Source organism: Stegostoma tigrinum, chromosome 36 (genome assembly GCF_030684315.1).
Source record: "Stegostoma tigrinum isolate sSteTig4 chromosome 36, sSteTig4.hap1, whole genome shotgun sequence".
NCBI classification, from domain to species: Eukaryota; Metazoa; Chordata; class Chondrichthyes; order Orectolobiformes; family Stegostomatidae; genus Stegostoma; species Stegostoma tigrinum.
This window is the reverse complement of record NC_081389.1, coordinates 17,855,126-17,871,447: the sequence shown is the minus strand read 5'-3', so window position 1 is coordinate 17,871,447 and position 16,322 is coordinate 17,855,126. Positions and strand designations below refer to the sequence as shown.

Genomic DNA, 16,322 nt, shown 5'->3' with positions numbered 1-16,322 from the left:
TCTACAATCCACTGGAGAATGTCTTTAGGGGCCAATCATTTATTTAGAGAATGCAAATTCCAGAAGCCAAATAATAAATTTATTCAGTAATTAACGAGTAAGTTGGCTTTGGAGGTATGCATTTGATAAGTATAAAACATTGATAATATTCGGGTCTAGGCCCAAAATGACAGCTTTTGTGCTTCTAAGATGCTGCTTGGCCTGCTGTGTTCATCCAGCTCCACACTTCATTATCTCTAATAATTTACAACTGCCTAGAGCAATTCTCTTAATTTCAATTGCCCCAGAACAGGAATTTCTCAGACTTTCCAAGGCGCCCCTGAAAACAGATCGTGATTTTTTTTAACATCAATCTTTCCACCTCTCCCACAACTGTGGCCACAGTTTCATTGTGTGAGGCTGAAGGCATGAGAGACAGGTCTAGATGAATCACAATGTCTCTTGCTGTCTTATTATCTGTACAGGTAGTTCTCCTATAACTCAATAGTTGCATTCTCGTAATGCCTTCTAATGTGAAAGAAAACAGTGTATAAGGAAATTGCTACAGAAACTAACTATCGTTAGACAGCAGAAAGTCTGTGTTATCCAAACAGAATCCACTATTCACCAATCACATTGCAGCTAATTTGCATTGACAAAACACGTGTTATAGCAGAGAACCACCTGTATTTTAAATGGCCTTGGGCAGCAGAATTTTTAATTTAATGAAGTATTAGAAAGAAGCTCCAGCCAGCTATAACTCTGGATAAATCCAGTCTGTGACGATGCTCAATAATAGAAGGTAAAGTCAGCACTGTCCCAGCAGACAGAGGGCTCCTCGCTCATTCAACGGGTTTAGCCAGGGGGCCACCACACCTCAGGCAAGGACAGTCTTTCACAGTAACATCAGCTGGTGCGGGAATTGAACCCATGTAGTTAGCATCACTCTGCATTGCGAACCATGCATCCAGGAGGGTGAGGCAGTAGCCTAGTGGTATTATCAATGGGCTGTTAACCCAGGCGATGTTCTGGGGACCTGGGCTCGAATCCTACATGGCAGATGTTGGAATCTGAATTCAATTAAAAAACAAATCTGGAATTAGTCATCTAATGATGACCGTGAATCCATGGTCAATTGTCAGAAACACCCGGCTAGTTCACTAATGCCCTTTAGGGAGGGAAGCTGCCATCCTTACCTTGTCTGGCCTACATGTGACTCCAGACCCAGACTCACAGCAATGTGGTTGACTCTCAACTACCCTCTAGGCAATCAGGGACGGGCAGAAAATGCTGGTCTAACCAGCAACACCCTCATCTTGTGAATGAATTTTCAAAACTCCAGCTAACTGACCATTCCTTGCTCACTAATATTAGCGGGGACATGAGTAAACATCATCCTGGATGGATGAGTTTTAAAAATTCAGTCAAAATGGGTTTTGAATGACGAGAGCCCCAACACAGTCAGCCTCCAGCCGCAGGTCCCTTAAAGACAGTCCTTTTATGCACTTGTGGGGAGAGACAGAATGTTGTGCGTTCCCAAGGTGTGCCCCCTTGATAGAGTCAGCGGGAAATTAATCATTTAAATTGGCAAGTGAACAGGCTATTTCTTGGCTTCACCAAAGTAAATAATTAAAGACCTGCCAAGTTGGCTGCGGAAGAAAATCAAAACTGGAACAGAGAGGAAAAAGAAATTGTCAAACAATAATAAATGAGAATTTACACGAGATTAGACAATTAGCCGTTAGCTATTCTCCTTCTGCAGCACCCAACACTCCTTTGGCAGCTTAACATAGACTCAAGTCATATACCAGATAAATACTACAGGGTGAGCCAGGAAGAACAAATGGGGAGAGGAAATTCAGGAAAGAACAGTACCCAAGACTACGGCAAAATATGACTCTGGCAGCAAACAAATCTATAAAGTTAACATTTACAGTTGAATAGAAGTCAGAATGCATTAAAATTACTAAGCTACTTGCCTGTAATGTTTTCTGGTAATACCTTATCCTGATTCTCACTGCATGATAACTGTTGCGATAATCTCGGAAACATGAGCCCAAGGTCTGGCTTCCTCCGTCACTGTAATTTGGGTGAAAACACATGGGTCCAACCACAGCTACCATTTTATTAAACAAGTAGAAAATTCATAACACGCAGGAGATTTCTTTTTCCAAATTAGTTAACAAACATGAAATAGTGTGGGGATGGACCATTTTGGAATGTAAAGAAAAGCCAACGCTCTTGTTTTGAGTGGAAAAAAAATTAGACGCAAATTTGGAAAACTTGAGACAAGATGCTCATAAGCCAATAATTGGCAAGCTCTCAGGTGATTATGGACAAGAACCAGAGTAATTATCAAAAAAGCCACTTTGTTATAGTGAAGCCAGTTCATTTGGGTCCTGAAGGAACTGTGCCACCTCAGCAGATCGGACTCACAATTAACTGCCCCAAAATATCTCAAAGTCTCTCAGAAGTGACCAACTGACCTTCCAGTGATAGGGAATCATTAAAAGGAAGACAGCATACCAACATAAACTTGTCTAAGCAAAAAAACAGCTACAACTTCCATTTTATATAATGCCTTCAATACACTGCAAAGTGCTTCATGGTTAAATTTTATAATTGAGCAAACAATTAACCCTTGCTGACATGAGAAAAAAAGCCTTTAACAACTAAGGTTTGACATCAAAAGCTTAAAAGCTTGACGTTACAAAATAAAGCAAGAATTAGTCCTTTTGACTCCTTAGAACATGAGCCATTAACCAACGCATCCCCACTTAACCAGAGTCCAAAAACAGACCCTCCAGTCCAACTTGTCCATGCCGACCAGATTTCCCAACTAGTCCCATCCGGGTGCATTTGGCCCATATCCCTCTAGATGCCTCCTATTCACGTGTCTGTTCAAATGTCTTTTAAATGTCGTAACAGGGCTCGCAAAGCAGCAAATCATGAAGAAAGGATAAAATGAGCAAAGTCTTCATCTACATATAAGCTTTGAAAATCACTGCTTTTCCCTATCCAAACATGTGCCTACTTTCTAAATTCAATCAGCAGCGAGTTTACAAATGGCATTTTGTCAGTCTCCGATACAGAACAAACTGGAGGCAGCCCCACGTGCAAAACACTGATTTGTGTGTTGTTTAAAAAGGCAACCGATAAGTTCACCTCACAAATGAAATGAAAACTTACTTCAAGTGATCATATGTAAGATGTCCGTCATTTCCTACCACAAGGATTGCTGGATTGTTCAACTAAAAGAAACAATACAAGAAAGGTTAGGATGAGCTTGAAGGAGACCTTCATTCCAGGAGCAAATTACTGCAGATGCTGGAATCTGTACGGAAAACTAAAGAATGCCAGAAATCACAATGGGTCAGGTAGCATCCATGGAGAGAGAGCTTTGATGAAGAGTCGTCTAGACTCGAAATGTTAGCTAGGCTTTCATTCTTTTGGATTTGCCAGGATACAATAGGAGCTTGTACCAAAATTATTGCAGGATTCCAAAACACAGTGAATTCACCAAACCTGAGAACTGATCAAAGGGACTTTTTGTCGTCTCTGTATCTCGTGTGAAAAATATCCTTCCCGAGGCTGGTTGGCAGCTGGGGAAACACACCCCTCAACTCAGACACCTTCATTTGTAGAGGCAGCAACACCATTGTGTGATCATATCATCAGAACACATCTGTAACAAATGGTGCTGAAAACCCTTCAGTACTGAAACCACAGGGCTGTAACACGTTTGATAATATTGTCAAGGTAACTTCATCTGTAATCAAAGTTGATAAATTTGTATGTCCCCACAGGAAAAGTTATAAGGGGCATTGCTTCGATGAATCTTGTACATTGCAGCTGCCCTATATACTTCATAACCCAATCTAAACAGGCACCATATTGAGCTCAAAACGTTAACTGTTTCTCTCCACAGATGCTAACAGACCTGCTCAGTTTCTCCTGCACTTTTCTGTCTTTCTTCCTATTGAGTCTGTTCTGCCTCACCTGGTCAGAGATTCCTTGTGTTTCAAATCTGCCTGAATCTCCCTCTCTATCCATAGATCCTTATTTTTTAATGCACTTAAAATCTTTACTGAAACATAATTGATTTGTTTCACTCCCTCTCAATTGGAAAATGCCATTCAGCCCCTCAGGCCTATACCAATTCTATCCCTTAGTGCCAAACTCCCACCTTTTCTCCATATCCCTGCACAACATTTCTATCCAAATAACTACCCATTGCCCTCTTGAATGTCTTAATTGAACCTGTTTCCACTAAATTTCAAAGCAGCGGATTCCATATCCTAACTACTCACTGGGTGAAAAAGCCTTTTTGTCACAGTATATATATTACTTTAAATCTATGCCCTCTTGTTCTCATCTCTTTTACAAGCGGGAACAACTTTTCCCTTGACTACTCTACCCCAGCCCACTCATGATTTTGAAAACCTCTTTCAGATCTCTGCTCAGCTTTTATGACTTATAGAACATAACAGCACAGTACAGGCCCTTCGGCCCTTGACGTCGTGCCGACCTGTCATACCAATCTGAAGCCCATCTAACCTACACTATTCCATGTACGTCCACATGCTTATCCATAAGCATATGGACTTCATCGAGAAGCGATCCAAAACCCGGCATTGCAGCTGATTGAATTCAATGAATAACACAATTATAAAGCTAGCCTGAGCTGCATGATGGGCATCAGGAAACAACCAGCAGTTGTTGTAAAAACCCATCTGATTCACTAACATCCTGCAGGGAAAGCAATCTGCTGGCCTTACATGGTCTGGCCTACACACTGTTCCAGATCCACAGTGAAGTGGCCGAGTTTTAACGGCCCAGTAAGCCGCTCAGTTCAAGGGAATCAGGGACAGGAAACAAATGCTGGTCTAACCAGCAATGGCTGCAAAAGAATGAAAAAACTGCAGGTTGGATGCAATGCTGAACTCTAATTTTGACAGAACAATCAAACAGAGCTTGAATGTATACAGAGCTGCAAAGGTTGCAGACATTGTCCAAGATGATCTTATTGTAGCAGTCACTGATTTAAAGCAAAACATTAATCACAATTAACTGCAAAATTTCACGCACACAATCTACTCAAGCAGGGCAACCTTTCTTCTTACCCTGTCGTCATTGTCATACGTGTCAAGGAAGATGCCAACTCCGTCCCAGTGATCAACTGCTCCGTAAACTGGCCCTGTCGGCCCCCTTTCTCTGGTATACCATATAGCCTGTGATAACAGGAGAGGATATGAACATCTACTATCCACTAGGTGGATTCACATTAACACACTGATACATCGCAACTTGTGCTCGCCCTTGCGGGCAAAGCAGGTTCACACCACATTGCAGTATAGAACGTTGCGGGTTCAGATTCTCACACAATTGTGGGGACATAGCAAGGCAGGAGGATAGCCTGTGTGCCGGGCGCAGAGGAACAGGCAGAGGGGTTTAAGATGAGATTGCCTCTTGCACTAACGAAAATTCACGTGGCCTGCACAAACAAACAAAAGTTAATGGCATTCACTAAAGGATGTGGCACCACTTCAATTTATATCCAAGGTGCAATAAAATGCACAAAGGTTACAAGGTTCTGAAGACTGGATTATGCACAGTGTTAGACAAAGACAGTAACACAAACAACTGTCAATATTAAGGCAACATTTTCAAATGATAATACTTTGGAGTTATGTTTACTTATTAAATAGCAAAGTTGATTACTGTCAATGACATTTTAAAAAAACAATGAACTCTGTTTTTGTTAAAATAAGGGACATTTGGAAAACTGACTTGTGCACATGCTCCTCAGCATCATGTGTAGAATGAGAACTTCAGCTCAGTTGGATTTATTGAAAATTGAAGTATATTTACCTACACAACTGTATACTTCTTAAAACTATGTGAAGCAATCTGAGATGTAACTCAGCACCATATAAATTCATTGTAGACAGGAACTTTGAACACCTTAAACTGAAATATGAAGTAACAGGTTAAACAGGTGACACCCCAAGAACCAGATGAAACATAAACGATCGACAAAACCTGGTCATAGAGATGGCATGAGATCCCTGAAGTGAGAAATTCACTGCATGTTCTTCACTCATAGCTCTGTCTGATGGATTTCAAGATTTCATCACCATCTTGAAACTTTTACAGCTCATCTTCCAGGCCAACATGCAACATTTGATCTGAAGTAGGAGGGCTCAATATTAACTCATTCAAGAACACATTTGTGTGCACAGGAAGTAAGTTTCCTTAAACTGCTTCTCAACCTGGTTCGTGTGACGTTAGCAAAGGGAGTAAAATAAATTGTTTTTCTTTTTGTATAATACAACTTCCATGGTCAATTGCCTGAGCCATTTTAAGAAAAGCTTTGATCCTCAATACAATGTAAACAGAGTCATGGGGGAACGTGGTCTTGGAAAACCAATTATTCGGAGCCCGAGAGACAAGTTGGAGGCATCATGGGCAGCACAGTGACTCAATGGTTAGAACTGCTGCCTCACAGCGCCAGGGATCCTGGGTTTGATTCCACCCTTGGGCAACTGTCTGTGTGGAGTTCGCACACTCTCCCCATGTCTTCGAGGGTTTCCTCCCACAGTCCAAAGATGTGCAAACTAGATGGATGGGCCATGCTAAATTGCCCATAGTGTTCAGGGGATGTGTAAATTAGGTGGGTTACAGGGGGATGGATTTGGGTGGGATGCTCTGAGGGTCGGTGTGGACTTGTTGGGCCGAAGGGCCTGTTCCCATACTGTAGGGATTCTACAATATCTATGCATCAAATCTTCTGGTAAGACGGTGGCAGAGTAGGACGCTCAATATGAAGCCTCTCTGCTCTGCCCATTTGTATTTTTTCCCTTTTCTCCCTCTCTGCTCCCTTCTCACAGCCTTGGGGTCATAGCCCTAGCGTCTGGAGCAGGGTTACTGGTGACCGACAGACTGGTGTGGAACGTGGAGGCAGCCAGTGCTCAGAACACATGTGGGTCCCCTGCACAAAGCCCTTGGACAGAGACTGTGGTGTTTGTCTTTTTAAACAGTACACAGTGTGTCGCTGTATTCTAACTCTGTTTTTCTTCATTTCTCTACTCTGTAACTGCGTACCTATCTACAATGGTGCTGTAAGAGGAAACTTATAAACTTTTCACTGTACTTGAGTACATGTGACAATAAAGCTAATTCAATTCAATTGAAAATTGGGACAATTTTTTGGGTCTAGTCATGAACTCTCATTTCACCAGGGTGACGGCGAATTGTTGGTATCTTATTGACATCAGGGAAACTCTTACAAAGATGAAGTTTGCTAATTAAGGAAAACCGCACCAATCCATCTGCTCCAATTCTGCTTCTGCCACTTATCCTAAACGAAACTTCTATCTCCCAGTTTTCAAATGCTGCACTAGTCTTGGTCCAAACTGATCCACTTTGGCTTTTCATTGAAGGAACAATTCGAACTCGTTCAGAACTGGGAAGGGCATCTGCATAGGAACAAAAAGCAAATCTGTCAATTTTTTTTAACCTTAAAACTAGAACTTTATACAAAGAAGGGTGGCTGTAGACATTTGCCTAGCCAGTTAAAAATGTAATAGATTAGAATGCAACTTGATGCAACAAACAGAGACAGAGCACGGGTGTAGTGTCAAATTACCAGAAGGCCAGGTTAATGATCTTCGACAAGTGGCCAAATCCAACCATGACAGCTGATTAGAATTTAAATTCTATTCATCGATGAAAGGTAATACATAAATCTGAATTGAGAATGGAGACTATATTGGGTTGTCGTAAAAATCCATCTTGATCACTAATGTCTTTCAGTGAAGGAAATTTGCCATCCTAGCCTACACGTGATTCCAGACCACGGCAATGTGGTCGACTCTTAACTGCCCTCTGAAATAGTCCAACAAGCAAGTGAGTCATTCAAAACTGATACAGGAAAGTCAAGCAATATGGGCTGCATTAGTTCAAGGAATCAACTCATTATGTTCATTTAATGCTGGCTTGCCTTTGATATATATATGCTATTGAAGAACAAAAATACAGTTTAATCCCAGATAAGGTTCTTTATTGGTATCTTGAGCTAAGATGGCACATCAATACCACCATGACAACACAATGGATCAATCTGCTTTTAAGTGGCCTGAGGATCTTGAGGTTATAACCTTATCACATACCCCAGACTCAGTCTGAAATCAGACTACATTTCACAATACATGAGGTTTCATTGCGACAATGAAGTGTGTATTTTGGCAAAATAAAAACCTTCCCCTCACTGTCGAGTAGCTCATTAAAAAGGAAATTCCACCTCACCAATTGTGAAATCTGTAATTTGGCCTGTCCATCACCACGACAGATGGAAAGATGCAAACGGTGAAATTAATTTGGTTCTGGCTGGTTGAAGTATAGACCTCGAGCGTGTCACTCAAACATGCGTGCACGACGCAACATATTACAAAGAAGAGATGTTGGAGAAATGAAAGCAGAGAGCCAGTGCACAATGGGTCAAATGGGCTCCAATTATAACTCTGGCTCTACATATAGCAACCTGTCTTGCTGCTGAGAACAATAATGATGCAAGAGAGCTATTGCCAGATAGTTATCTAACATCTCTTCCTTAGGCAACATCAGTACCCTTGCATGACTGATATGACACCAGAAGAACACTTTTAATATACTTTCAAAGTGTTTTAGAAAAATATTTGTTTGCCAGTAGAGAACAATCATGACACACAAATGGCACCAAAGTACTTGTATGAAAGTTTACTTCAATAGAAACAATGAATAAAATGGATATCTATTTATTCAGCACCTCTCATATTTCAACATGCTTTACATGCAATAACGTACTTTTGAACCATGATCACTGTGATACAGAAAACCCAGCAGCCAATGCTGACATAACAAGGCCTCAAACAGCTCCTGTAACAGTGGCAACCTAAGTTAAGATACCAGATGAAGGGTTAATGTTGGTCAAGAAACCAGGAGAACCGACAACTCCACCAAATGAATGGGCAGGGAGCAGAGGGATACAGATCCTTGGAAAATAGATGACAGGTTTAGATAGAGGATCTGGATCGGCGCAGGCTTGGACGGTCGACGGGCTTGTTCCTGTGCTGTAACCTGCCCTTCTTCAAAATAATGTAACAGTATGTTTAATGCCCACTCCAGAGAAAAGTCAGGTCCCTTTGCCTAACAAAAAGGCAAAACCTCTGAGACAAAAACAAGGATTTTTTGTTTTACAAACTGCAATAAAAGTGTCACTGCTAACAAATAGGTGGAATGTTTTCCTAAAAGGAAAAGTTCAGGGCTCAAGGTTGACAGACAATCTTTCAAACTTCCCTAATGAGAGTAAACATTTTAAAATATAGCAAATAAGTGAGCAAATGAGTTGGAAAGGCTCCTCAGGGCAGTGCCATCAGTCCAATCGTCATCAGCTGCTGCATCAATGACCTTCCTTCCATCAGAAGGTCACAAGTGAGAATGTTCATTGACAACTGCACAACATTCAGTAGCATTTGTGACTCTTCAGATACTGAAAGCAGTCCACATCTGTCTACAGCAAGATACGGAGGTTTTCAGGCTTGTGCTGCAAAATGGTAAGGAGCGGCACACAAGTGGCAGGCAATGATGATTTGAAAGAAGACAGAATCTAACCATCCCTCTTGACCATCTTCATCATTGTTGAATCCCTTATTATTTTGGGGAGCTGCTATTGACGAGAAGCTGGACCAGCCAGATAAATGCTATGCCTAAAAGAGCAGGAATCCTGCAGCAGGTACCTTATCTCCTGACTCCCCAAAGCTTGTCCACCACCTACAAGGCACAAGTCAGGAGTGTGATGGAATACTCCCCACCTGCCTGATGGGCATAGCTCCAACCGCACTTCAGAAACTTAACATCATCAAAGGGCAAAGCAGACTACGAGGTTGACACACCCATCCACCAAATTAAACATCCAATCCCTCTAATACCACCATACAGTTCTTCCACAAGAGACAATGCAGCACCTCACCCAGAGTCGTCTGACTTCCCCTTCCAAAATTGCAGCCTTGGCCACCTGGAAGTTCAAGGGCAGGAGGTCAGTTAGCTCAGTTGGCTGAATGGCTGGCTGAAATGCAGAGTGACACCAATTGCATGATTTCAATTCCTCCGCTAGCTGAGGTTTCCATGAAGCACTCTCCTCCTCAACTTCTCCCATTGTCTGAAGCGTGGTGGCCTTCAGGTTAAACAACCACCAGTCGTGTCTCTCAAAGGAACTTAAGAACTGGGAGCAGGAGTTGGCCATCTGGCTCCTTGAGCCTGCTCCACCATTCAATAAGATCACGGCTGATCTTTTCATAGACTCAGCTGCACTTACCCAGTCACTCATCATAACCTTATTTCTGTTACTGTTCAAAAAATCTACCTTTGCCTTAATCACTTCCGTTGCTTCACTGAGCAGGGAATTCCACGGATTTACAACCCTTTGTGTGAACAAGTTCCTCCTCAACTCATTCCCAAATATGCTCCCCATTATTTTGAGGCTTATGCCCCCTAGTTCTATTCTCTCTGATGAAACAGCAGCCCCATGGTCTGGTAAGATTTACCTTTCACCTTAAAAAGGGCAGGAATTGCAGGGACGACCACCACCCCCTGCAAATTGCCCTCCAAGCAACAGGCCATCCTGACTTGGAAATGCATTGCCGTTCCTTCAGTGTTGCTGGGTCAAAATCCTGGAACTCTCTAACAGTTCTGCGGACATCCATTTCTGCAGGGACTGCAGCAGTTCAAGAAGGCAGCTCACCACCACCTTCTCAAGGGGCAAGTAGGGATGGGCAAGAAATGCTGGGAACCAGTGACTCCCACATCCCAGAAATAAATGTTTAAAAAAAATGCTAAACTGAGTGGCTGAATGCCATCAGATTTCTGAACCTGCATTTGGAGATTCATTAATAGTTATCTTAATACACAATATTTTAATGTCACCTAACCCAATCACGGGGGGTGGGGTATTTTTATTCAGAATGGTAAGGGCAATTTTCTAAAAGGTAGAAGCACAACACTACAAAAAGATTGAATGAAAATTATTGCACAGAGGCAATGTGTAGCTCTGATTGCCTGCACAGAGTTGTGCTGTGCACGTTTATAGAGACATAACGTTTCAACGTTAGTTTCAAAAGATTTCAGATGAGGAAGATCCCTGGTCAAACGGGACACTGCAGAAAACGCGCTGCGAGGGAACAGATAATTGAAAATCAGCAACTACCCACTGGATCTCCGACCTTACAACATTGTTTTACTAACTTTAAGCTGAAGAATCCAACAAACCTACTTCTTAGCACTGCACGCACCAGCACAGCTCGCTGCGGGGACACAGCTGACAAGTAGTCTATAAACGAGCGAGAGACGGTCGGAAAGTTTGGAATTTGCCCTTCCCCGGGGAAACTTACTGCCGTAATGTGTCCAAAAAGGAATGGCACCGTCCTGCAGGACCAGGTGCGGTCCTTTGAAGCTGTGCTTGTACTCGAAGCGGCGGTGGGCGCTCACTGCGTCCTGGCTGAGGGCGGGAGCAGGGAGCCAGACGAACAGAGACACCAGCAGTAACACACACGCAACCATCGCTTATCGGCCAATGCGCCCCCCCCACCGCCACAGCGCCCGCATGAAAGAGCCACTAGGCAGCAAGTCATTGGCTGCCGCTGTCCGGCTCAAGAGCCAACAAGGTCCCAAGTTAGTGCATTGCCTCGGGCCCCTTGCACTAACATTGGCTACAGCCAGCTCTACCAAAATAGACCATACCTGGGACCTCTTGCACTATTCTACAAAAAGTTCAAATTTGCAGTTATTTTTAAAACAACTTCCACCCCCGCCCCGCCACACGTATACACACGTACCTTTTCTAAACAAACCCTTTGAAGTAACCTGCTAAATTGCATTGGGGATATTAAAATCTACTTGTATGGTTGAAGATAATAAATTTGTTGAGATCTTCCATAACTAAAAAAGTTCCAGATTTTTCCCTCGTGCTCTAATATGCACTTATTCAAAAAAAAACTAGCAGGTCCCAGGCCTTAAAGGTCTTTCAGATATGAAATGAAACCAAAAAATGCTGGAAGCATTCAACCACGTATTGGCGTCTGGAGAGTAAACAGTCAACTGACCCCTATTTAGGGCTGGAACTGGTAGATAGCCTTTCAGTGCAAATAAAAAGATTTATTTATTCAAATAACAGAATGAACCATAACATGGTTTAAATGAAATTTGGTTTGCGATGATACTATGGCTTTAAGAGATGTATTTTGTCCTTTCTTTTCAAATGAAGAACGATTGAGACAGGAAGTACCAACAGAGTAAACAGTTTTGAGGTCCTTCAAAGCTGGAACAATAGAAGCAGCCTGAAGGGGTGGGGTCAAGCTCCCACAGAACCAAGATTTCAGTTACAGCTGTTAGGGTCTTGAAACTGGGCTTGGAGGCTGCAGTACATCTTACCCTGCTACCGTCTCTCAGAATTTCCCCTTGATGTTTTTCGTCCTGGACTGGAAAATTGCTTGAGAGACAATCTATTTTACTGAATTTGGCTTTGCCGAGGGTGTGTTTAGGGGACACTCGGAACAGATACTATTCAGTCATAAAATAAACTTTTATTTTGTTAAGTTTTCCTAGTAGAGTTAATTTATTCCAATTTCTTCCTTCTTTTATTGTACCTTAACTATAGTGTATGAATACAGTGTGTTTTGCTTCAAGACTGGTAGTTTGGCCAACTAAATTGCATCCAGAAAGCAACACCTAACATTTGCCTTTAAAATATGATGTTATGGTCCAGGCTCTCAATATACTTTGAGGGTTTTTGGTCTGGTCCATAACTGGGCACACTATCAAAATATGGAAAAGCACTGTATAGCAGTCAATAAGCACATTTTTCATCCACAGAGAAAAATTAGGAAAAACAGCCAAAGGTTTAAGTTGGAGAAATAGCTGGATTTTAAGGGCAGTCTTTAAAACGGAGGAAAAGGCAGAGGTTTAAGGGCTCTGAAGAGTCACTGGACACTAAACATTAATTGTGCTTTCTCTCTCCAAAGATGTTGCCAGGCCTGCTGAGTTTGTCCAGCAATCTCTGCTTTTGTTTGAGATTTCCAACATCCACAGTTCTGTAGAGCTGAGTTAGATTTAGCAGCTATAGACAGGGTCCTGTAATGAAGTGACCTTACCACCCAAGTGGCTTTCAAACCAAAGTTATGTTAGGGTAGAATATATTTACAACATGTTGTAGCATAAACAACCTTTTTAAGCTTATCAATATCAGCATTGAGAATTCTAACATTTGAAGTTTAGGATATTGCTGTGTAGTTCCACTAGTAATGGGGAGGTGATGTCATAGTGGTATTATCGTTGGACTGTTAATCCAGAGAACCAGATAATGGTCCGGGGACCCCCACGTTCAAATCCCGCCACGGCAGAGGGTGGAATTTGAATTCAATAAATATCTGGAATTAAGAGTCTGTTGATGACCGTGAATACATTGCCAATTGTAGGAAAACTCATCTGGTTCACTAATGGCCTTTAGGGAAGGAATGTGCCAACCTTACCTGGTCTGCCCTACATGTGATTCCAGACCCACAGCAATGAGGTTGACTCCTAACTGCCCTCTGGGCAATAAATGCTGCCTAGCCAGCAAGGCCCTCATCCTGTGAATGAATAAAGGAAAAAAAAGTTATGAACTGTACATGAGGATTTAAGTGGAAGACAACAGATACTTTATACTTGATTAACAATATTGCAAGAATCAATTCTGAATTATGTTATTGCAATGAGTTCAGACATCAACGTGGAAGCATATGATGACAAAGATGTAGGACAAATGCAAACAGGGAATGTTAGCAAAGCGGAACTGAATGCAGCAGGCAGAGAAAATACACCCAAGCCCACACATCTGCGGCATGTTGCATCAAGCCTGAATGCTCACTATGTATCAGCCTCATGGATTGCCCACATTTATCATTCAGCAATTTTTCATCATGTGCAGTCCTACAGCACAAATGAATCCATTCTGACCTTGCTCAAGATCCATGGCAGGAAATGCTTTTGTTCTTTTAGTTGCAACAGGATAAGCAAAGAACAACTTTTATTCATGAATTTCAGTGCTCAGCACAACAATGTTTCCAACAGAAAGATTTTAATACATTAATTAGTCCATCCCCCCCAGCGCTGCCCATGTCATTAACTAGTTCATCTCCTACAGCATGTAAACAAGCAAGTCTTACAGCAATGCAAGATATTGAACACAAGTTGAATTAACCAGAGTAGATAGCAAATTAACTTGTATTTACCTAGCGTGATTCCTTTTGTAACCAAAGCATTTTATAGGATCAATAAATACCTTTTTCAGCCAGAGATATTCAGATGAGTAGCCAAATATTTGTTTGGAGAAAGAGCTGAATTTTAAAGATTGTCTTTTGTTCCTTTTTTTAAAGACTGAGGTTTGGGGTTCTGAAGGAGGGTAACTGGACTCAAACAGTAACTCAGCATTGCTCTCCACTGATGCTGCCAGACCTGAGTTTTTTCAGCAATTTCTGCTGTTGCTTTAGGTTTCCAGCACCTGCAGTTCTTTAAAGCTGACACTGATTTAGCAGCTATAGACTGGGTCCCAAAATGAAACGTCCTTTCCACCCAAGAGGTTTCCGAACCATCAATGTTATCTGAGGGTAGAATATAATCAAGTGTATTGCAGCAAAAACAATACTTTTTTGCTTTATCAATATCAGCACTGAGAATTCTAACACGAATTCTATGATATTGCTGTGTAGATATCAATTCATAAGGATTTAAGTGGAAGGCAATTATTTTATACTTGCTTAACAATATTTCAGGCATCAATTCTGAATTTCATGACCGCAATGAACATCTTATTGTAGACAAATATAATTATAAAATGATTATTGTTTATTTTTATACATAATTTATTTTTGATACCCAAAATGGCAGAGTAACAGCAGAGCTTGAGGGCTCCTGCACAGAGCTGATCATTCATGTTTACTTTTTTTCCTACCTTCACAGCTTTCTTCTTCTTACTTTAATCTACTTGCCTTCTATGGAGAGATTGGATCAGTGTGGGGGACAGCAAGAGAGCACAGGGAGGAGCGAGAGAGCAAGCCCAACATGGAGGAGATCGAACCCTTGTGGGGAATGTGAGCTCAGCACGGCTAAGAACTTAAGGGGGACTGCAGTATTGAACTTTAAACTTAATTTTGCTAATATATACTAAAGAAGGACTTAATGTTGTAATTTTAATTCTATTTCTTTATTTTTCTACTTTGTACCTAGGGTGGCAACTGGAATGGGGTGACATTGTAAACTTTCTACTGTACTCCCCAATCCATGTACTTGAGTACACAACAATAAAATCTAATTCCACAACATCAAAAGCTACCCTAAAAAAAAATTAAAATCCAAAAGAACTGCAGACACTGCACATTAGAAACAAAAACAGAAGTTGCTGGAAAAGCTCAGCAGGTCTGGCAGTATCTGTGAAGACAAAATCAGAGTTAACTTTTTGGGTTTGGTGCCCCTTCCTTAGAGCCAATCAGTTCTGAGGAAAGTCTACGAAGTGCTGTTCGTCCAGTTTTCAGGTGGCATCTCATATTCTGCCTGGGAACCCTAAAACCCAATGGTCTCAATGTGGACATTACAAGCTTCAGAATCGCACCACCCCCAACATCACACCAAGACCAGCACCACCACACCCCCATCCCTGCCTCCATGACCTGTCCATCTTCCCTCCCAACTACCTGCTCCTCCCTCCTCACTGACCAACCCCCAACCCAACTCCCTACCAACACACCTTTACTGCCTTATCCCCGCCTCCTTGACCTGGCTGCCTTCTTTCCCACCTATCTGTTTCACTATCCACCTTTGATTATTGCCTCCCTCCTCTCTCTATTCATTTGACACCCCCCTCCTAAAACTTCCAGTTCCAAAATGTCAGCTTTCCTGCTCCTCTGATGCTACCTGGCCTGCTGTGTTCATAGAAGATCATATTTCAAATTTAATTAAGTTTTTTGAAGAAGTCAAATTTGTGAAGCTTTCCATATGTTTTGGGGGGCAACACTGACTGTGGTAAGCTCTGCTGCCTCACTGTACCAGGGACCCAAGTTCAATTCCAGCCTCAGGTGACTGGCTGCATTGAGCTTGCACATTGTTCCTGTACTCCGGTTTCCTCCCCAGTCCAAGGATATGCAGGTTAAGTGGATCGGCCATGCTAAAATTGCCCATAGTATCCAGGGTTAAGTAGGTCAGCAGTTGGAGGGGAGCCTGAGGGACAGGATGTGTGTGTGTTGGAAAGACAGGGACAAATTAGGGATAGCCAACAT

The 16,322-nt window shown here is 42.0% G+C and overlaps 1 protein-coding gene across 4 annotated transcripts in view; it reads right to left on the bottom strand.

Moving 5' to 3' along the window:
• The window catches only part of LOC125446902 (protein ERGIC-53-like), a 75,357-nt gene extending 61,717 nt beyond the window's left edge, over positions 1-13,640 (bottom strand). For 2 of the 4 annotated variants that reach the window (XR_007246488.2, XM_048520893.2), the window contains exons 1-5: positions 11,406-11,613; positions 7,303-7,457; positions 5,103-5,210; positions 3,169-3,230; positions 1,959-2,058 (exon numbers count right to left, since the gene is read on the bottom strand). Coding sequence is in view for 2 of the 4 variants with exons in the window: in XM_048520893.2 (XP_048376850.1) it covers positions 1,959-2,058; positions 3,169-3,230; positions 5,103-5,210; positions 7,303-7,457; positions 11,406-11,574 (594 nt within the window). In the remaining 2 variants the exon portion in view is untranslated. Of the gene's footprint in view, positions 1-1,958; positions 2,059-3,168; positions 3,231-5,102; positions 5,211-7,302; positions 7,458-11,405; positions 11,614-13,541 lie in introns of those variants that run through there. The other 2 variants (XR_007246489.2, XM_048520892.2) reach the window with 2 other exon arrangements.
• Positions 13,641-16,322: the final 2,682 nt, after the last annotated feature.